General features: G+C 44.7%; 1 protein-coding gene across 2 annotated transcripts in view; it reads right to left on the bottom strand.

Moving 5' to 3' along the window:
* The window catches only part of Atg2 (Autophagy-related 2), an 83,584-nt gene that overhangs the window by 19,086 nt on the left and 41,596 nt on the right, over positions 1 to 22,902 (bottom strand). For both annotated transcript variants that reach the window (XM_084582358.1, XM_084582357.1), the window contains exons 20-30: positions 19,173 to 19,360; positions 18,655 to 18,845; positions 18,154 to 18,304; positions 15,473 to 15,645; positions 14,772 to 14,959; positions 9,294 to 9,386; positions 8,010 to 8,083; positions 7,230 to 7,297; positions 6,373 to 6,516; positions 3,694 to 3,844; positions 1,557 to 1,855 (exon numbers count right to left, since the gene is read on the bottom strand). In XM_084582358.1, the coding sequence (XP_084438484.1) occupies positions 1,557 to 1,855; positions 3,694 to 3,844; positions 6,373 to 6,516; positions 7,230 to 7,297; positions 8,010 to 8,083; positions 9,294 to 9,386; positions 14,772 to 14,959; positions 15,473 to 15,645; positions 18,154 to 18,304; positions 18,655 to 18,845; positions 19,173 to 19,360 (1,720 nt within the window). The remainder of the gene's footprint in view (positions 1 to 1,556; positions 1,856 to 3,693; positions 3,845 to 6,372; positions 6,517 to 7,229; positions 7,298 to 8,009; positions 8,084 to 9,293; positions 9,387 to 14,771; positions 14,960 to 15,472; positions 15,646 to 18,153; positions 18,305 to 18,654; positions 18,846 to 19,172; positions 19,361 to 22,902) is intronic.

Raw genomic sequence — 22,902 nt, forward strand, 5'->3', positions numbered from 1 at the left:
GAGCATCGTACCGTGCACAACACGTTGCCATCATGCGAAATGCACTGCGAAAGGTGCGACAAGCGCGTGATCAAGGGGACGTGATTCTGAGCCCATGAGAAAAAGCGCAACGTTTTGACTTTGGATAGATTGGGATTTGGCTAATTTGGCTTCCCTGGTACCCACGTTGCTAACATAACACCATAAAACCGCGGAAACCGAAACCGAGTGGTGGCGGATTCAATATGGCTGCACCCCGGCGCTGCTTTAGCCAACCGAATCGCAGTATTCGATTATAACGCAAGGGTAGACTTTGATAGCCAAAAATCATGAAAAACAACTCTTGTTACATTCGAGTAAATATGGTACTCAATGCGTTCGACACTATATGATCTTTTCTTGGCGCTCACGGTGACTATGCGGCCTTGGAAGCCCTACTCAGTTGTGAAAGCAGCGTTCTGAAGTTGGCGCAAAGGAATAAAATGTAGACGACAATGAGGCTTTTTCAGATAAAGTTTAGTTTCTGCAGCGTCAGGTTTCCAGTTATTTATCTGTGCAGTCCCATTTCTGCGATAGCAAAATCCTTCTGTAAAGAAAAATTCTGTTGTTCCCAGCAATTTCATTATTGTAGGGCTCAACCATACTTTAATATTTTAATATAAAAAAACGCCCGTTAATGGTGTCAACATGAATTCATAGCTTTCAGCAGCGGAAAATTAGGTAGCAGTCAAATTGTGAGCTGCTTTCCTGACTGATTCGGGGTCCAGTTTGAACCAAGTTTATAAACTATCGAGACATTGCACTTTGGTACTTTTATATCAAACCATTATGTCTCAAGTAAGACACTCTGATGGGCTAGTTGGTTCATATTAAGCGGAAGACTGCGCCTTGTTTGTGCTTGTGCATTCCTTCAGTCCCGTTTCTCGTGCAGTTTTACTCGTTCACTCATTATGTCTCTGTGTGCTGCAAGCTTTTTGCATTTCATAAAAATGAAAAAGAAGCAGTGATTGAAACAAAACCTAATTAAGAGTCATGCTAGGAATGACATGTTTTATTCTATTTCAAATCTTTAAGGAATTAAGTGCTGCTTCTCATGCCACGCTAAGACAGCAAAAAAAAAAAAATATATGCTGCTGGTCAACACAGCTTTGAGCAAAAATGAGCAGAAAAAAGACAAACATAAGGCGAAGTACAAGGAGGGAAGGTGCGTCTGTGGAGGGGGTGGGAGAATGGTGGCAGTCTTCAGATCCTATCTACATGATGCGCATGTCGAAAGACAACGCTGCCAAAATGTGTGGCTATGGGTTGCCATGGCAACGCAACAATTGCATATAAGCTCCCGATGCATGTATGAAAGACGCGATTCTGATTAGTAGAGCCCAGATTCTAAGCTTGGAGAGTGGATTATATTTTTCTCTACGGAAAATTCACTTTCGTTTGCATGCTCCAATTTTGAACAGTTCGTTTTGCACTGGTCTCAGATTAATTGACACCAAGGGAAACTCAGGATGGCTATTTAAAGGTGCCCCCACCTGAACCCTGTCAGCACACATGTAAGGGAGGGTGGATCCACTTACCAGAATTCCAACGCCAGGGTCATCTCCCAGGATGCAGAATTCTTCATCCGAGTACGACGAGTCTATCACTGGCGCTCCGTTGGATTCAACTTGACCCGAGGAGGCAGTGCTTGCATGAAGGTTCTCGTCCTCATTCTCGTGCATCGAGCAAGAAAGCTCAACGTCCCGCTGCATGTTCCGAAGGTTGGTGTCATCGTATCGGAGCTCCTCACCACACCTGGCATCCCGAAACCCATCATCACTGTCTTCGTCGTTCTCAGCAGTGTCAGCTTGGACGAAAGACGGTGGTGAGTCATCCTCTGCACAGGGACACGAACAGGAATTCTCATCAGGATATCTTCCAATGCCTTGTTACTGCTACTTCAAGGAACCTCGTGTTACATGAATTCATCCTTTTTTTTTTTTTTTTTTTTTTTTTTCAGGAGGTACTGCTGAATTAGTCTTATGTTCGTAAAATGGTTCACAGCATGGTATGGGCAGCATGTAACGTGCTATGGGCACCTAGGTATACATTATGCGAATCAGCGAGTCAAACGTCTCTCCACTTGATTTGCAGAATGAAATTTGTATACACTGCTAACGATATCCACCTCTCTGAAGTGAATGTTTATAAATATCTCCAGCTATGGATTATCAGAAGATCAAATCAGTTGATATTGTCGACCATAAACCCTGACTGCTCATTGGAGGGTCAAATTCTAAAGTTAAAGCTTAGCTACTTTGGTCATCTGATGAGAAGAGAGGAGTCGCTGGAGAAAGCTTTGATGTTGGGAAAGGTTGAGGGTCGCCGGAGAAGGGGTTAGCAGCGAACGCGATGGTTAGATGGCATCCTCGAGGCGCAGCAGATGAAGTTATGTGATGTTAGGAAGATAGTGAGAGACCGGAAAGCTTGGCGTGATATGGTCCATAGGGTCACGAAGAGTCGGACACGACTGAACGACTGAATTGAACTGATGGATTACCAGCGACCTCAACTGGACTAAACACATTGACTGTATAACTGAAACTGCAAGCTTTAAACTGTTCTCTTTAAGACACACTCTAAAGCTTTTTACTTCTTCAGTTCATCTTCTTGCCTATAAATCAATTATCCTTCCTACTTTAGATTATGCTTCCATTATCTGGGACCCTTATACTAAATGTAATATTAATAAGAAAGAAAAAGCACAGAGAAAGGGGGTAAGGTTTATTTACAACTGCTTCAGGCTAACTTTAGTTAGCCTAAAGCGGCAAACTTGATCTTCACTGACCTTGACGTCCGATCTTAGAAGCCCCTGTTCATCATACCCAGCTCATATCAGTCTTATGTAAAGAGATGAGCGTTCGTTTTTTCTCTAAACAGCAAAAGGTAGTTTTTCTATGCAAATGACTTGACAATAACAAATTAATAACTTAATATACTGACTTTGTGTTGTGACCCCGCTAATATAGAGATCGGCATTGCGTCTTCTAACAGCTAACAGCTTCTAACCTGCACAAACAATAATGGCACACCACACCGTTGCCACTAGTTAAGCACACCACTGTTTAATATGACTGCTCACTGAATACTCTCACGAGTAGCGAATGCCTGTAAAATATTCTAAGTTTATGTGTTCGATTTTGTCATCTCGCTATTCAATTTATATCACCCTCAGTATTTTGCTTGACTATTTGTATGTAACTCAATTTGGGAAAGAAGCATTAGTAACACAGTACTCGAGTCTTAATAGTCATCTAAACTCACGGCGAAACATAACACTTCAAAACGGCAGTACTCTGCACCTATCATGCGAGTTGACTTGCTCTTCCTTCACAAACCCAGCACATGGCGAAAGCCAGTTACAAAGTTCGCACTCCTTTGAAACCAATATAAGAAGGCCAAACAAGCTAGGTGTGGTCATCAATGGTGCACTTGGTGCGATATTCAACAACCTGTGCATCTCTACGCATCATATGGGACGCCCAAGAGACAACCCCACTAGCACTGACACTCGTCAGCTCAATTTGTTGCTCTCGTGCCTGTTTCATAAGCCATCTTAGAGGTACACTGCCGGCAAAACCCATTTGCCAGCAGTACACCTCCAATCTTTGCTATACGCAAGATACTTGGCACAATTCACAGTGAACAGAACAAGGGGTACTCAGAGTGCCTCACCAGTGTTGGGGCTCTGTGAGCCGGACGCTGAGCTTCCTGACTCGCGCATGGCCTCGGCCACCAGGCTTTGGAAGTGGTCCGACACCTTCATGGTCACATGGTTGAAGTGCTCCAGGAGGATGGGGCCACAACTGCCGCCTGGCTGGCTGGGCTGGAAGGTGCCAAAAGATGCAGCACGCTGTTTACTCGCAGATTTTACACAAAAAATTTTAAAAAAAGAAAGGCCAATCATTCCTGCGTTTAAATTAAATATAAAGCTTCTTGAAGGCACACACAAGGAATAATCGACGTTTTATTAACAGAAGGCCATTTTTTTTCTTAACGAGCGCTGCACAATGTAAAACAGATGCGACAAATTGGGGAGAAAAGAAAAAACCAGGACACTGTGTTAGGTAGCACCAGCAGCCATTTCAGGTACCGAGCGAAGGATTGTGATTCAATGCCGGAAAGGCATGCCATCATAAAAATTATTGCACACAAGGATGGCAGCATTGTACAATTCTTTTTATTCTTTTGCATTCTTTTTTATTTATGGTATTTGCTGAGCCAAGCCTCTGACCCAAAAGGTAAAAATGATAGGGTAGGGCATATAATAATGCAATGAACCTGATTCGATCACTGTAATACCGAAAAATGTCCACTACACTACTCAAGACCGCAAGCGTTTAGTCATGTAATTTGTAAAAAAAAAAATTAACAGGCACTTGCTTCACGATTCAGCATGCTCTTCCGTTTGCAGGCTGACGAGGTTGTTACACCCTGTTGGTGGCAGCGAAATAAACAGCACAGTGCTGCCTAGATGGCGCGGCAATGCTGACAGCTGACAAATGCAGCTCAAAGGTGGCGCCACCTTCCAACAACCTCTGAATCCTGGCTGCAAGAGATGCCCAGGCTTCGAACTTGAGCAGGACTTACTCATACTGGATTCTTTTTTTGGCACCGTCCTTTTGGTTTCCCCAAATACAAATACACAGACTTTTCTCCATGTCTTCCTAGGTCTTTCAGGTGACATTCATCATTTAAGTTCAACAAACATTATTCTCTATACCGTTCACCCAGACCTCACGAAAACCATTTCATTACAGTGAAAGCTCGTTAATTCGAACCTCGATAATTCGAATTTTCGGATAATTCGAACTACACTACTTGGTCCGGCCAAGCTCCATAGAGATCTGTGTATAAAAAAGCCTGTTAATTCGAACGCAAGTCGGTTCTGCTACCGATAATTCGAACTACGCGCCGCCGCGTCCAGGCGGCTTGGCGCACATCACACGAAAAAAAAAAGAGTAAAGAAACATCTTCGCGATTGGTAGGCATAATTAGAGGCTGCGCACGTCCAAAACGGGGACAGAAGATGGAACCAGGTAAAACTATGGAAGAGTGGGTAAAGCTTAAATGGCACCATGACTGGCGTGGCGGCCGGCCGGCAGCGTTGGAGGGAGAGGACAGCGGCCGCGGCAAGGTCAGTGCATGGCCGCGCAGCGGCGGCTGCCTGCTCTCTCTTCTGCGCAGCCTCCGTAGCTCGCAACTAAATACTCGTTAATTCCAACCCTGTTAATTTGGAAATAGGGATGAGTACTGTCGGCGCGGTTCCAGCCAACGGCCATAAAAGGCCATGATCTCGGACGAGCACTATGGGTTAAACTTTTTTTTTTTTTTTTTTTTTTTGCGATAGCCATCTATCTTTCCACCCATCAGTCGTCAACGGAAGCACACAAGTCAGCCGCGATCATGACGCTGGCTTTTAGCACCGTTCATTCCGATGATTGGAGTGGCAGTAGACAGCGCCTCCGCCCCAGCATGAGCGAACATATTGAAAAGGAGGCTTGCACAACCGGACAAGCGCTGGCACTTTGCCAAGCTCGCTTTCCTCCCCCCTGCCGGAGCTAAAGTCAAAAGATAAACACGCCGTTATCGCTGCGCAGCACCTTGGCGCACTGCCAAGAAATGTGTTGTGGACCGTGACAGCGCGGGTGGGTTCATTATGCGAGCGAGTTCATTACGCGACTAAATACAGTACATTTACCATAATACAAATGGTTTTGGTCAGTGTTTTCGAGGCCATTCGATAATTTGAACATCGGATAATTCGAACTTTTTTCCCGGTCCCGTGAAGTTCGAATTAACGAGCTTTTACTGTAGTACATCGATAGGCAATGTTTTTACGGTCATGCAGAAAATTTATCAGAAAGAGTCAAGAAAGAGTTGGAAGCTATTAGGACACCAGCATTTATGAAATGAAGAAAACCAGTGTTAGGTTGAGCACATTCTGAGAAAGAGCCATTAGTTCACATTTCTAAACTACACACAAAGCAGCATAAACAATTGAACTGAACTCACAGTAATTGTTTTCAATAGTTTACTTCATTACTTCAATTTACCATTCAGTTTTTATAAATCTGATCACTTCCCCTTAATGCTAAATTGAACAGCCGTCTTCACTTCTGTGGCCAGTCATTATTGATCGGATATGGGCATTTCCTCAGAGGCAGCACACCTCCGCACATTTCCGTTCTCACGAATGTCTGGCAAACAGGGGCTAGTACCAAACGGGGCTCGTTACCACCTGCTAAAAAGTGCCTGGGCTTTCAGAGGCCACGGTGTCCGAGAAACTAAGTAACGCGATATACAGACACAGTATCCTGGCGTAGCCAATAACATTGTGCAACTGTTCCCAACCTCAGGTGGAGGGCTGGGATCACTGGCGAGGTCCCCGTCACTGGCCAGGTAGGCGACCAGGGCTTGCAGAGCTTGGCAGGAATCCACGCAAGTCCTCAAGTTGGTCGAGTTATTCGACGCTTTCATTTTGATCGTGGACACCCGCTGCGAAATAGGCCCCGAATGATTCCATCAGAAAGCTAGGCACAGGCAAATAGAGGGTTAGCGGAGGCTGCTCCAGTATGCATGCAAGGCAAGCTGAAGCACTAACTGCCTTCTTCAAAACTCTTTACTTTCTGAAAAATATAATTATAATTGATTTCACAATCTGCCGACATTACGACGGAACACTCAAGTTGAACCCAAAGACAATTTTGGAGAAAAATCTAACGCCAGCTAGATGACCCGAACAGATGCCTGGTTGCGTGGAGACAGACGTAGGGGCTCACAAGTACACACACTTTTGCACATGTCAAAGCTGATTGAACCGCAATGGCAAAGCTTGGGCTGATGGCTACCCATGATGGCAACAAGTGTCGCCAGGCACAGGCAATAAACATGTAATACATTATGGGAGGACAAAAAAAAATAATGCGCTTTTTCGAGCTGCAACTGATCAAAATAGGTGGTGTTGCTGTATATGCCTGCTAGTGGAACTTCTCTGTCTGAATGTGACCAGCTCAATGACAAACAATCGTGAAGGTAAACAAGCCATCAATATTGGTTCCCTCAAAACCGAAAAGCCAAAGTAAAGAAGGCATATGCAAGACAGCATTCTTTACCAAGCTTACTTCACTAGACTATGTCTTCCTCATGACACAACAGCAGCTACAGATAAAGTCTGTTTGCAAACCAAGCAAGGTGTATGTACTACTCACCTGACCCGGCAGATCTGTCGTTCGGGCTGAGATGTTGAACAAGTCAGTGTCCCCAACACATACATAACCTGAGAATGGCAGAGAAAGAGAAAATGTTAAAAAAGAAAAAAATAAGAGCAGGAACAAAGAATTCAGGCATTATTCATGAGACTGACGAAAGCACAGTAGGTTTATTTTTGAAGCTGACCGTGGAAACCAGTTTAGAACCCCTGGTCTACACACATATTATGCTGAGGCATGCAAAAGGAAAGAAAAATAAACCGTAACAATTTCTTTACGGCACTGCTATACCTCCGATAAATGATGCGATCTGTACGAAATCATATCTTTTCTGCTTTTAAGTCCCCGCCACACCTCCGTTTATGAAAGCTGACTGCTTGCGACATATCAAACAATATGGTATGCCTTTGTCCTCACACAATATTTGATGTAGCACAAGGGGAGACTTTAAAATTCCATTTGTACAAATAAATTAAATAATAAAGCCGTTACATTCGAGTAAATACAGTACGGCATTTAAACGGCCGTGCAAAAAATCTTCAAAAAGAACACGAAGGGTCAAGAGAATGCAACTTGTGAGAGCACAGCCACTTTTTTTTTTGCTATCTACGTACTCTGAATCCCGAAAGTTCACACAAAGTACTATGCAAGCTTCCAGAGGCTCCAATGACATTTCTCACAATGTCACAATTTTAATAAAGTTATTCACTAGTGGCAAACTAGCAATGACCGCAACAACATTTAAAAAAAAAAAGAAAAAGCAAATACGCTTCACATTACCATTGGCCAAGTCCAATGGCTCGTCCTTGGACACCTTGTCAGTGATGTAGAGAAGAACTTCCTCTGCAATAATTCTTTAAAAGAAAAAATACAGGGAACAAAGGGGGAAAATAAATTTTACTCAGATCACCTCTAGGCTAGTCACTGCACTGAAGTAGCATGGAGAGTATTCAATCAATGATTACTCTCTGTCTGAAAAACAAGGATGTATTGATCTTTTTCCCAAAAAAATTTTCATCCTGACAACAATACCCATTAACATTTTCTACCTCAGTGCAAAAATGACAAAATTTTTATCCTGTCCAAGACATAATTTGCTGAGCGAGACTACCTGCTAACTGCAGACATGAAGCTACCTGAACAATATTACAAAGCCCATTCTTCCAAGTTTCGTCAGTGGGCACAAGAGAACATTCTGAAGACTGTTCGGGCAATGTATTACTCGTGTTGTCGTTAGATGTGACTGACCGGAATCACACTTCAGCTGATGAAGTTTGCGTTAGTCTGATCACTAGCCAGCTGCAATGAGACGACAGGGTGCGACCACAAACATCAAAATGTGAAATCCGTCACGTGTTCACAACAGTAAACACACATAGAGAGGACTGGTTTAAAGCTATACATGCAAAACTGCTTGCAACTGAGACCTTAATACGTCAAACTCAAAGAGGATCACTAATCAGCTCAATGTATTCATAATTCGATGCTTGGAAGCTAGCATAAACTGCACTCACACAAATACTCAGTACACGCTGTCCATAATGTATAGTAAAACTGCTCAATAAAATTAAAGAATAGCTGGTTCCTGCCACGCCTACCACTGCAAAGGATGCCATGTGAGAGCCACTTTAGTTAAGTTTAGTTAGATTATGCAGCGCTGCTTGCAGATGCATGGCACATAGTTGGACGTATAGCATGACTTCCCTATACCGAATTTTCAAAAGAATAAGCTGCGTGCTCAATAAAGCCGATGATTCGATTAATATATCTAGGGTAGACTGCAGTTTGGAAAAATACATCATTGAAACCAACTAATTTAAAAAAATGTCAACTGCTGAATGAGCTACAAAAGAACTTGTTGAAATTTTACACCATGCAAAGGTTGATAATCCTTATTTGGCAAAGTCTCAACAGCTGAATTCACATAGTCTTAAGCGTAGAAGGAACTCTGCAGCACACACAGTCTATAGAGTGCAAGTCGGATTATATATCGCATCCACTGTTTAGGATGCTTTACCCCTTGCATCCATACACTGTGAGGAAGCCACGGTGGCGACTGCTCACCTGAGCTGTGAGGTGGTCGTGTTGGCAGTAATGTTGCTGGATATGCTAAAGCTGTCCATAGTCACTACAGTCTGGCAAGGTATGTACAGGGGCCTGAAACAAAGCATGGAGCCAGGTTGAGTGCAACAACACCTGCATACCTGTATGGAAATAAAACACACAAACAGACTTGAAGAAGATATTACAGCAAATCTTTATAAGATGTTAAAAAAAGAAATGCTAGACAGCAGTGCACACGACTAATCAATTCTTCTGTGCCAGCGGCATAGCCTACAGAATAAGAATGTTACGTTACGTTAGTAATGCATAACCAATTTACAGCAAACTTAACAACTGAACTTTGCCGAGGCAGGCCAGTCACAAAATTGTCACGAGTTGACTGCTATTCCTGGCTCCTGTGGAACCCAGCTCATTGCGGGTTTTCTGGCAGTGAGTAGGGCTCATCAAAAAAAAAAAAAAAAAAAAATTTTTTTTGGCTGACAGGTGGCTGTATGCATTTTTAAAGGCCATTTTGGCACAAATTTCATTTTTAAAAATGTCCGTTAGGGTGTTAAGGCAAGGCATAACCAGATAGGCACAGTCTCACTGCTCTATCAGAGCCACATACAAAATTTTGTCACAGATATGCAAATACCTCCAAGAATGTGATCATTTGCATAACCTGCAGCACGGTGTAAGAAATATTTCAGGTGTAGTAACAGCGCCTCCGCGGCCGCGGAAATCTCGTACCAACTTCGACGCTTCACCGTGAGATGGCGCTACTGTACAGGAGGCCTTCAAATGTGCGCCGTGACCACGGTGGCCGTGACGCGTTGTATCAACAATTCTAGCGTTGTCAGCGATGCGTCACCTGTGCGAAATGAATGTTCTTGATTTTAATGGTACATTTTCAGCTAAATTGGTCAGCTAGATTTCCAGGTTATGACCTGATGTTACTTTAAAGGTGCGATGGCATCTGAAACCACGATAATTTTTGGCGTGTGGCCCGCTTTTCCTCAGGCAACGAACGCCTAACATGGCCTGTTATTGTGTAGATAAAAAAGCACAATCGAAATGAAATAATTATATGACAACTAGCCATGTCTACCAAATTCCGCTATTTCGCATCGCCACTTTTGCTTTCCATGTGTGTGTAGAACAGCTAGACACTGATGTAAATAGCTCGGTAACAGGTCATCATTCTTACGGAATTTAGAACCAGAGGTATTGTATGTAATACTGACGCCCACAAAAGTACTGACAAGGAGTATGTGTGTATATTTTTTTCTCGTGGCACACAAACGGCTTTTCACTACAGGTAGGTGTTTGTTGAGCTCGGGTTAAAAAGAGGGAAGCAGCTGCAAGAGTTTCAAAGGCATATAGAACGCACTTAATTTATTCTCTGAAAACACAAGCAATGAAATGCACCAATTCATTACGCAGTAATGACAACAAACAGGCCCCGCAGGCGATACTTCGCTCTGTGAAAAAGCAACGAAAAGAGAGTACTTGAAAATTTCAACGAGGATAAAACAGTTTTAAACTAGCTTCGATAGCTTGCGCAGCTTTTGTGTTTTGTTTTCAGCATTCTTTTTCAGCTGCTTGCAATACTGCCGCATGCGTAGTGCTACGTAATAATGCACGACTTGTGCCATTATATCGACTTTATGCTCACTGCATGGAAATGACATCTTATGATTGTCTAGAATGTAGTCGACAGTTATGTCGTAGACATTCTTATCAGAAGCATGCTTCTGAAACTGTTTTTCTACTTCGTTTAAGAGAGAAAATATGGCGACATTTGCATGTAGCAGACCGCCTCGTGTTTTCTGCAAAACTAAGGCTGCTTCGGGCCTGGTCACGTTTGCAGAAGCCGTTAGCCCAGTTTTGCACGCTGAGCAATCGGTGCATTTCAGCAGTTTCCTGCATAGAAACCCGGTGACATAATAAATTATACAATCGGTTACACTAGCTGAGTCGGGTTCGTTGTGAATAAAGTCCTCACATTCATTCTCACTGTCTACAAGACCATCAAGTTTGGCCTTTAGCTCATTGATACGTGGCTCGTAAGGTTCTTTGAAGACTAGAATCATGTCGGACAGGTTTATCAGACGCGAGTCTTCATTTTCATGTACCTGGCAGTTGCCATATCTTGGAGGTTTCAACAAGCTGTACACAGAAAGCATGCTATACAGCTGCAAGAAAGCTGGTAGACACGGGTGCTCATTTTGCCCACCTGCTTGGCGGATAATACCGAAGAATTTTTCGAGCACATCTTGGTTAAACTTCGCAGTTAAAACATACTTGAAATTGCATTTCTCCAACAGGTACTTGGAAAGTTGCATGCTTGAGAGAATAGTCACTCTTAAGCCCTCGGCAGTTGAATTTGACAGAAAATTTCACGTTTTTTTCCCAATCATTGAGCCAATTCAGAAAAGATTCGAGAACAACAAAATCTTGACTGTGCAGCTTTAACCCTTCCTTTGGATGTTTCCGATTCAATGCATTGAACAAATTGTTCATTTTCACAGTAAAATCAACAGTGCCCATGACATTCTCTAGACCTGGCGTACCTCTTTTGGAATAGGACTCTAGCCCATTGGCAACGCTAAGGCTGAACAACTGTGTTGCTAGTTTCACTCGCATCTTTTCAGTATTTGTTGGGTTTAGATGTGAGTATGAGAGTTTAGGACAAACCCTCAATTTGCCTTCATGCTTAGTGTCTGCAACGTATAGCTTGTCATAGTGTGACCAGAAAACACGGGTACTAACACAAAGCACTTTTTGCTGCAAAAGTCGATTTCGCACGCACTTGACAAGATGTGGTACATCTGAAAAAACATAAACATTCCGCGTCTCACAAGCTGGATTGAGGAAGAAGTTCTTTGTTGCCTCTAGTTCTCCGCTAACGTCAAACTGTTTCCAAATGGAGCGGTTTGTTGCGGCACCATCGCAAACAATTCCATCAACAAACGCGCCTGCGTCCTCGAGGAGGAGGATAGCCTTTACGATGAGCTCTGCCAACACAGTTCCTTTTGTGGGTCCAGAGCTGGCGAAAACTGCAACGGGCTGGGAATAGTTTTCTCCGAAGGAACGAAATAAAAACACCAGTCCGCGGTCCGCTAGCTTCTCTGGTGCTGTCACACCATCCCCGAAATCTGCAAATCCAGTGTAGGTCATCGTTCTGCGTTTACTCGCATCTCTTTCCGGACGTGAATCTCATCGAAAATGAGAATACCATGCCGCTGGAAAGTGTCTTTTTTTCCGAGCTTCTTCTTAAAAGCAGCAAAAAAGCGTGGATCAAAACCGCAGTTCACACGTACCATTGACAAGTATTATAGTTGAGACACACGGCAGCGGCAATATGTCGTTATCCCTCAAGAATGAGTACGCTGATGGGCTGCGAATGTGAAGAAGCAGGCAGAGTAGTAGCCAATGTTCTGTGTAACGTCGGCCACTTTTGTTCTTGCATTTTGCAGCTGCAATGCACTCTTTAATTGCAGTTGTTTGTCCTTCAGGAATATTCAAGCCACTTAGCTTCTCACTTAGGGTTTCATCAGAAATCGAGGAGAGTTTATTCTTCGCCTGCTTTAGCCGGATCGTGATTGTTCGGAGCCTTTTTTGTAGAGAGTCAACTGACCGTTTCAGCACATATCGGGCTCTCCTGAAAGCAGCTATGTTATTGGCTCCGGGGACAGTCATGCGGAAATAGCGAGGACGTTTTTTCTCTTTGTTTTTCTCGACCATTCGTTTCTTGTGAATTCGAAGTGTCGTTGAAACACGCTCACAGTATAAGCACACGCTTCCACTGTGTTTGAGAATCAATGCACATTTTTTGTGCCGCCACTGGCCTGTGATGTCAACAAACGCACTTTCAGGCCGGACTTTAGGATAGGCTCTAACTTTCGGTCCACCAGAACACAAACGTGTTTCGTTGACGCGGGCAATCAAGGACTCAATATCTTGAAAACAGCTCACCTCGGAAGGAAACCCACAGCAGCGAGGGGCTTCTTTTCCCAGCAGCGCAACTGTAACTTTCAGCTCGCTGTCAATAGAAACTGCTTTTCTTGTAACGACACGGCTTGGAGGAGCAGTGAAGTACTCGCTGTAATCGTTACCTGACGCAGTGTTTGAAAGCAGAGTTGCTGACTTAAGGAAATGCAATTCTGCATACACAACTGTTTGCATGCCGTCCAAGTCAATTTTATGACAGGCCCACGCAGTGTTCGGGAGTGCTAGGCTATCTGCCGCTTCGAAAATGGCAGAGAACGCATTTGAAGAAAGCATCGTTGGAAGTGCTACAGGAACAACAGCCTCACTCAGTGGATCTGGCGGCTCCGACGGCATGTCACCGGCGTCAGTAGCAGTTGCAGATACAGGGCAGTCAGACGTTACACGGAGTTTTTTCCTAGCTGCAGGCGGTTGGCGGTTCGCGGGTTCTTTCCTTTTTCTCTCCTCCTTCGACATGTAGCTAGGACAACAGGGGAATTTCGTAGGGACTGCGTCCTTCGCCAGGCTAGCTCTTCGCGGCGCACTAACCAGCACATGCTCTTTGTAAACAGCATCCCAAGTCCGTGTAATATATTTTGGGTCAAAATGTTTTTCGCAGACGTAGTCCGTTGCCTGCAATACACGGTCTTTACGGGGAATAGCGTGGCGCCATACCTTCAAGCGTTCCTCTTCTTTCGGAGCCGCAAAGAGCGATACTTTGTCGGCACAGCTCTGGTACCCGGAGTTGCACCGGGGCACAAGGCACTTTTTCCCCATTTCGCTTGCCTTCAAAGAGACGACTTGACTACACGCAAGAAGAAGATAATCCTTGGCAACCAAAGCACCACCACATAAGTGAAATCATCACGAGCAAAGCAGTACACAAGCGGGAAAAGCAAGCGCAAAAGCAGCACACTACGAACACAGCGTAAGGCGCCAAGCCCTCCAAAGCCCCCTCGGCCCTAATGCCATCTACTGGCGTGGGAGGGAAATGGGTACTGATTTTCCTCTCCGGCCGCCGTATGAACGGCGCAGTGAGCTGTATTACCTGAAATATTTCTTACACCGTGACCTGCAGTACGCTGAATTTCTACTCAACGCTCTTTGCAACCTCCGTTACCCTCAAAGAGAAACTTGCTACAAAATTAATTGACATGCATGTCAGTCAACGGGAAATTGTGTGACCACTTTGGATTGTCAACACATGCGACAGTGATCCGACAGCAATGTGCAAGCCCCAACCAATGAGCAACTGTGGCATTCAGAGTTTAAACTAGAAACCAGTTATGAACAAGAGCACGTGCATATTGAGAGCAACGAAATAACGAGCAACAACGAAATACCCACAGGACCATCAAGCACCCAATCCTAAACCCAAAACGGACGAGACAAACTGCACAGCCCTACACTTGGGCATCATCGCACCACTACGATCCCTCCCAATGGAAACCATCCTGCTACTAAGCAAAGCACGTGCAAACACGTAAAACAACAAGGAGAGATCCAAACCTGTAGTCGATGGCGCAGCTGGAGAGAGTGAGGTGGAACTCTGTGACCACGCCCAAGGGGGTGTAGCCGCGCACCTCCTCGTCGACGACGTCAAAGAAGTCGACAAACTGCTTGAGCCAGCTACGCCGCAGTGGTGCCATGCGGTGCCTCAGCGTCGCGCCACTCACGCCCGCTGCCACCTTGATTGTCTGTGAGGTGGATGAAAAGCACAGGAAGTAAATAAATAAACTGTGTTAGATAGGTGACAGAGTTGTCTAGAACCCGTCACTAAGAACCTAGGTTTTCTTTCCAGAGGTACTATAGTAAGCAAAAGTAACAGACCCTCGCCACTGTAAGCTGGACCATGCCAGCTGATGAAGCACTCCTGGTGAAAAAACTGACATGGTGGACGCTTTAATCTGTATGTTCACTTTGAACGATGTTTGACAGAGTGTGCCAGAAGTAACTGGACAATGATCTGAGCAATACAATATAGCCCCATGAAGACCCTAAAATACAAGCGGCTTCGAAAGGTGAGGACAAGGGTTCTCTTTACCTCATACAGATTTAGAAATTAACAGGTTACTTTTGGCAAATGCTGCGAATGATCGAATTTGTAAGACCGCGCATTATACAGCTACAGCTATGCTGAAAGATTCAGCTGTCACACCTCAAAAAAATCACTTTGGAAAAAAAAGGAAAAGAAAAGAAAAATGCTGCACCTTGACACTCTGTGAAGTGTCGGCGCGCGTTTCAATGACTAGTGAAAGCATGTCGGCAGCTTCAGTCTCAGTCGACAGGAACGGCGATTGCTTTGTGGACACCACACCGTCGGCTGACTTGTACAGGACGGGCACTGGCGTCGCTCGGTCCCAACCGTTGGAGCAGACTTGCCCTGAAAATGCCACAAGAGCAATACTTGCTTTCAAACTTGGTGGCCAATGTAGCCAAACCAGTCAACAAACTTGTGCCTCTAGGTGACCTTTATAAACCTTGGGGGGATTCCTCTGAACAATGGACCAACACTGCTTCCATTTCGGCTTGTTGATCAATTCATTTTCCCCCTACCATCTGAATACTGGCAGTCCTCGTAAGTTAAGTTAGTGTGAAGACTGCCACAGACAGGCGGTGGTCTTGGGTTCGAACCCTAAGCCAGGACGAATTTTCTTCTAACTACAGAGTTTCTGAGGAAACTGTATAGGTTTTCGTAGTAGCCGTATGGCTGCGCTCAGATGAATGCTAATGATTAACAGTGCACAAATATTGGAAATTTCATGAAACCTTTCACAAAATAAATTTACCATGACACAAGCTGTTCTTGTCAGTTTTCCTTTTTTTTCTTCAGGATAATTTCTTCCCATAACTCTCACATTTTTTCCAGTCCTTTCAAATTCAAACTGACAACTGAACGAAATGTGTTATCGAGACTGTGGTGGAAATACAGTGAAATCTCATTTATGAACACCACATTAATGAATTTTTCAAAACAAGAAATTTCTTTGAGAATCCCCAGTAGATTTCCTATGATTTCAATGTACAACTGTTTCAGAATTGCGAATTTCAAAACAGTGGATATTTCAGAATAACGTACGTATATTATTTTTTCTTATATATTCTAGGAACATCAGTATTACGAATTCGGCTAAAATTAACAGCGCCGCAGCTCGCAACTCTCGCGTGAATTACAAACCGCCATTTCTGTGCATATAGTCCGTGGGCTGTAGCTATCATCATTAGCATATCTAGTGCCAGCTCCTAGCACCATCATAAAGCGGTGGTTTAATATGCAGTAGCTAAGCAGGCCTAGCCGCCTGCCTTTTTTCTTTCTGTGTTGTGTGTCGTTTGCTGATCGGTTGTTCATGCCATTCGCGGATTATCTTTTTGCAAAGCTTGTGCGAGATCCGACGATGATTGCAGCCAACGAAGTGCCAAGAAGATAGGAACGCAGCTTTCACTGCCAGAAATCAACGCAGGAAAAAGCAAATCGGCCTCTGAAGACAGCTAGCATTGCCGATCGACCATCACAATTATTTTGAAAGACCGAGACAAAATTTTCATACTTCAGGGAGCACTGAAGATGAGGCCATATAGAACTCTGATGTTCTTTTTGCGCATGGACAAAGTGCGAACTTTCATCGCTCGGTGCAATCACGCACCCGATGAAGTGCTGCGCAAAGTGGAAGGTGTATGTGCTGTAGTGGTGTAATGCAGTGCGTGGTCATATTTGCTGCATGCAGCAGAAGAAAATAATTGATTTCTTTAAATAAAGCAAAACCTGAAATGAAAAGGTTACACGAACTTCAAAGTTCGTGTAACCTTTTCATTTCAGGTTTTGCTTGTCTACAGACGCACCTACTGCCAAGATATGTCACTTTCATACCTAGGTTTGACCACTGGCATATAATCACAAATTTTTCATAAAAACAATATTTCAAAATAACGAACGATATGCTGCAGTCCCACAAGATTCATTATATCGAGATTTGATTGCAAGAAGATTCTGCTTCATATAGTAAAGACCAAGCACTACATATTAAAGAAACAAAGATTTTTAATTATAATTTGCCATTGAGAACCACTTGAACTCAAGTGAAGAGCTACCTTGCAGTGAAACCTTACCATTATTGGTGTATTTGACCAGGTGATCACATTTTGATAAAATATTAGGTACTAGTGTGTTGTCAAATTGCACAGTATTCTTTTTTTTGTTTTTTCCAGGAGAGTTTGTCATGTTTTATTATAGTTTACACTCTCTCCAGTGTGCTTTCAATGAACATCATTCACCCTTCTCATTGCCGAAGAAGTGAGACAGCGAAGTCAACAATATGCAGGCTGCTGCGCGTCGCCGCAAACTGCTCACAGTGTATGCAGAGCGACAACGGCAATCGATAATGTGCAGGTCACGTGTAGTACTCGAAGTTGCGGTCATGGCTTGCGCATTTCTATCATCCGTAGCGGCACACGAGTGCATGTGGAAAGTCCGAAATTCTGCACACTGCACTCCGATCGAAGAATTTCAGAATTTGCATCATCCCGAAATTCATATCAACCAAGTTTGCACCATCGAGATTCTACCGTACAAACTAACGATTCCAGGGGCAGCAGAAAGCCACAATAGATAACCACCCGCAACTGTGGACTTAATACGTCACGTGCCAGTCATTCATCCAATCTTGGGAGATTCCAGTCCGTTACAATCCAATCCAGTTTTGAGAGCGCACATGTGATATGACAGAGTTGAGATGCGAAAACCAAAACATGTCACTCTCCCGAAATTTCTCCGCATAAACACTGCTCTTGCTAAAGCTGTGCTAATGAAGTCATTCCCGTTAAAGCACAAATGTTTACCGCAGCACTAAGTTTCCAAAAAAGTTACGTGAAACGCGATTAACGGCAGTCCCACCTTGGTGGTGCAAGCTGGCCGTGCCCACAGTAAAGACGACATAGTTGAGGTCCGGATCACCGCGGTGACTACTGCTCACAAACAACTGCGCGTCCTTGACAGCGATGCGCAGGTCACCAAAGTAATTTGACACCACCTTGCCCTCGGGGTCCTGAACAAAAAATACGCAAAAGATAAACAGCATTTTAGTTTTTGTCTTCAACGGTCATCTCATCGATGGCCAAGGAGGAAAAGAAGCATACAGTCTTCATGCATGAGGACAGCAACAGCAAACTCAGTCAGTGTAGCCCTTTCATTACCATAAATACAAAATCCACTTGTCACATTGCACACCTGTAAATACAGAAATCTATCTATAGAGGCCAATTTCAGTTTTCCTGCAACAGAGGGTTCCAATAAAAGGGAAAAGATCAGGTCTCCATCGGTTTAGAAAACTAGCTTTGGACAAGTAGGCGTAAGAAATATTGGATAAAGCAGTGCACGACAAGCTGCGATACTCACTCGAAATGGCGTCCTGATCGAGGCCACGCCCTCCATGATGTGGACATTAATGATGAGCTGCGTCTGCCAGTTGCGGCACGGCACTGCCTTCTCGCGCACGAGTGTGCGGTCGTGACGATACACTGACCGCCTCTGGCTGTCGTACACCGAGTGAAACACCGACGGTGCGTCATCCGACTCGGTGTCCGATTCTGCGCAAAAAAGAAAAGGAACAAGAATGAGCTAACCTTTCATTTCTCGCAAACACCCCTGACAGCCAAAAAATCAAGCCAGAGCGCAATGACAAGCTCACATCAGCAATTATAGGTGCATTATTAAAAAGAAAAAGTTAACTACATGAAAGCGGATTGGTACTGGAAAAATCATTTCATGCTCCACGAAAGAGTGAAAAAACACAGAAGTAACAATGAACTGAATGCAATGCTATAAGAGGCCAACCAATAATACCACTCTTTATGCACAAACACACACACACACACACACACACCATTGGTAGCTCGGGGTGGAAGCTGACTCACCGGCCAGGTTGCCAGAGCGGCACATGGCAAACTCCTGGAACATTGAGCTCTGCTGTGCCAAATGGCCTGGCACATATATGTCCGGAAAGAATGCTGAACCATCACCACCAGAAGCCACGATGGAACTGGTGCCACTTGCCATCACCCTTTTGACTATAGGCTCCCACAGGACTAGATCCATGGTGAAACTTGAAAAAGAAAGAAGAGAAAGAGAGAGAAATTAATGGTGAGAAAATGTATATACTGCACATGCGAGTTTCAAAAAGGAAAATCTAAAGCTAAAAATTAGGCATGTGCGAGTATATTCCTTATTTCTTTATATTCCTTAACAGTCAAACAGTCTTATACAGTAGAACCTCGTCATGATCACCCTGACTTGCATAACATGTTTACCTATCTGCTACATATGCTAAAGCACATGAGCAGGCCGAGCCCGAAAGCACACAGCATGAAAAGTCAGAAGTTTTATTATTATTACTATTATTATTATTATTTTTATAATATAACCCTACCCTGTCCTTTCTCCCCGTCACTCTCCTCTTTGCTTTCCTGTTACGGTCCACTCACTGTTACTTTATTTCTGCCAACACAGCTCAAGTGCCTCCGTGCGTCAATGGCAGATGTCGTGGTCAGCAAAAATCTATTACCCCCTTTTTGTGGCGTTAATAAATGCCATCGCATCCGATACGAGACAATTTGTATTAATTTTTTTTTTTTAAATTGTGCAGTACGGATCATATCTCCCGCATATAAAAAAAAAAACACACACATCAACGGCATTTTACTGCATCCAATATTGGGTTCTAACGTTTGACATTTGAAGTCTTTAAGTATTCGTCTTAAGTGATTAAAGCTTGCGAAGCACATGGTTTCGGTTTAACGCACTTCCTCCAGGATGACACTGTGGCGCGTGAGTAGCCAGCCTTGGCTACCTTGCTACTTTAATGGACAGTTGCCGAGCTAACTGCAGCCATGCAACTGTTCTGCTTCATCAGCCTGCAATCAGTTAAGGGGGGACACGGGTCTTTGGGACCAAAAAATGACCAAAAAACCGATTTTCTGAAAATGGCATTTTTGGAATCTGTGGCTATTAATCTACAAGTTCACCAATTTTCTTCTTCCAGAAGTCAGTATTTTCAGCATAATAACGAATTGAAATCATCGCGCGGGCTGAATTTGCGCAGCAGCAGACGATAAAACGGCACATTTTTCGTTGCGCGCAACTGCCGTTCCGCCGGACCGATCTCGGCCATGTTAGGCTCGTTTGAAAGAGCGCTTTCTGGGTTTCAATTTCCCGCCGCTAGCGCTTGTCTGCCCTCAATGGCCACTGAGAAAAATAACCACAAAGAAAAACGAAAACGCGGCATCTGATTCGCTGCTGAGCGCACGTGACTGCAACTGAGCCATCCGATTGGCTGATTCTATCGCACGTCGTCTGCTTGCGGCGGGCCAGCAGCCGTTGAAAGCGTCCGAGACGCCATTTTGTTCTGAGTCGAGACCGAGGCGAGACGATGCCCCTCAGTAAATTCCGCTCGCGCCACAAATTCGGCAAAAAGAAGAAGAGTGCGCGCGGCGACAACTTTCGGAACCGTCCTGCGGCACCCGAAAGCTCCGAGGATGTGCAGGAGCCAGCGGCAAGTCAAGAAGTCCCCGCGGCCGAAATAGGCCTAGCGAGCTCGGCGGCGCCTACGCCCAGCGGACGCGTCCGCCACGACACGACGATGCTGCAGCCTTCGGACTTGATTGAAAAGAAAAGAAAAGCCGAAGGAATGCTGCAGGAGCTGGGTTCAACCGCAGCGACGAAGAGGAAAGCGGATTTCATCGCCACTTTTGACGCCCGTCTTCTTGACGCGACCGGCGGTTGCCGTGCGGACGATACGACGTTCACTGTTGTGAGTTTGGAGTCGCTGAACGAACTGTTGTCTGCTGTGAAATGTAAAGTGTGTGGCGGGGATGTCCATATTTCAAAAGGAAATCGTGAATATGGTCTAGCCGTTAAACTCTCTCTCGCGTGCGTGATTTGCGGGGACATTTCATCGGCATGGAGTTCGCCGCGCGTGCAAGGCAGCCAGAAGATAAATCCGTTTGCCGTGAATATCCTTGCTGCACGCGCGATGCAAAGTACCGGACATAGGCAAACGGCGCTGAATGATGTGTTTGCGGCGATGAACATATCTCATCGTGGCCTGCACACGAAAACGTGGCAGGACTACGTAAAGAGTAAGCTGACGCCCGCAGCAACACGCGCAGCCGAAGGAGTGTTGAAAGACAGCGCCCGTTCTGTTCGGCAACTCTATAACGAGTTGAACCTTGACAACCCCGGGAACATTTCTGTCTCTTTCGATGGTTCATGGATGACCCGGGGTCATTCATCCCACATCGGTGTCGGCGCCGTAGTAGAACTTTTTACTGGACTGGTACTTGACTATGTAGTTTTCAGTAACTTTTGTGCTGGGTGTGAGCGTGGGCCCAAAGAAGGTGACCCGTCCTATGAGGCGTGGAAAGAAAGCCACTTGTGCCAAAAGAACACGGACAAAAAGTCCGGTGAAATGGAAGTTTAGGCCGGACTTGTTTTGTTCGAAAGGTCACTGGAGAAACATGGCCTTAGGTACACGACCATGCTCTCAGACGGCGATAGCCGCACATTTCTTGCATTGCAAGAATCAGCTGTGTACGGCTACATCGAAATCAGCAAAGAAGATTGCACAAACCATGTGCAGAAGCGGATGGGAACGGCCCTACGCAATGCAATTGCCAAGCATAAAGGTGATGCAAAAGAGAGCTTGAGTGGCAAAGGAAAGCTGACAGGCGACCTTGTCACCAAGTTGACATCGTATTACAGCTGGGCCCTGAAGTCCCATGCTGGAGATGTTGGGGCAATGCATAAGGCAGTGATGGCTACCTATCATCACGTAACCTCCAATGATACCGTGTCAAATCACACCCTCTGCCCGACAGGCGCAAACTCGTGGTGCCGCCAGAATGCTGCTGCAGCCAAGGGAGAGCCTGCTCCCAAGCACAGATACAGTTTGCCACCACATGTGTGCAAAGCACTTTTGCCTATTTATGAGCGTTTGGCAGACCCAAAGCTGCTGGAGCGGTGCCAGCAGGGAAAAACCCAGAACAGTAATGAAAGCTTGCACTCCCTAATATGGTCACTCGCACCAAAGGAGCGCCATGCGTCACTGTTCTCCGTTCAAGCAGCTGTTGCAGAGGCTGTTGTCCGCTTCAATGCAGGAAACCTACAAGCATGCTCAAAAATACTGAGTGAGCTAAATATGAACCCTGGCGTCCAGAATATCAGGAGGATGGCTGAGAAGGACAGGCGCCGAACAGCCGAATCAGTACGCAAGCGTGCCTCTGCGGAAAACATGCATCGGGCACTGAAAAAGCGGCATTCTAGTCAGCCCAAGCAGTCAGATTACATGCCTGGTGCATATTAGCTGTCTGCAAGTGTAAATATGCATATATCTTTTCGAAATTTTGAATAAATTGTGCCTAGTTTGTTTTTTCCCATTTTCTCAAAACTCAAATTTTGGACACTTGGCTGGTTTAGTTCGTCGATATCTCTGCATCTAGGACAGATAGAGATGTAATTCCTTTTTCTACATAAAGCTGAAGGTGCAGTGAATGCAATGATCGAAACAGAATTCTTTATTCAAGCTTCAAAAATTTTTTATTTTGCCAAGTTAATTGAAGCATGATAGGCACGTCTTGAAGGACAACTTTC

The sequence above is a fragment of the Amblyomma maculatum genome, chromosome 10 (genome assembly GCF_055883805.1).
Source record: "Amblyomma maculatum isolate TAMU_Amacu chromosome 10, ASM5588380v1, whole genome shotgun sequence".
Taxonomy (NCBI): domain Eukaryota; kingdom Metazoa; phylum Arthropoda; class Arachnida; order Ixodida; family Ixodidae; genus Amblyomma; species Amblyomma maculatum.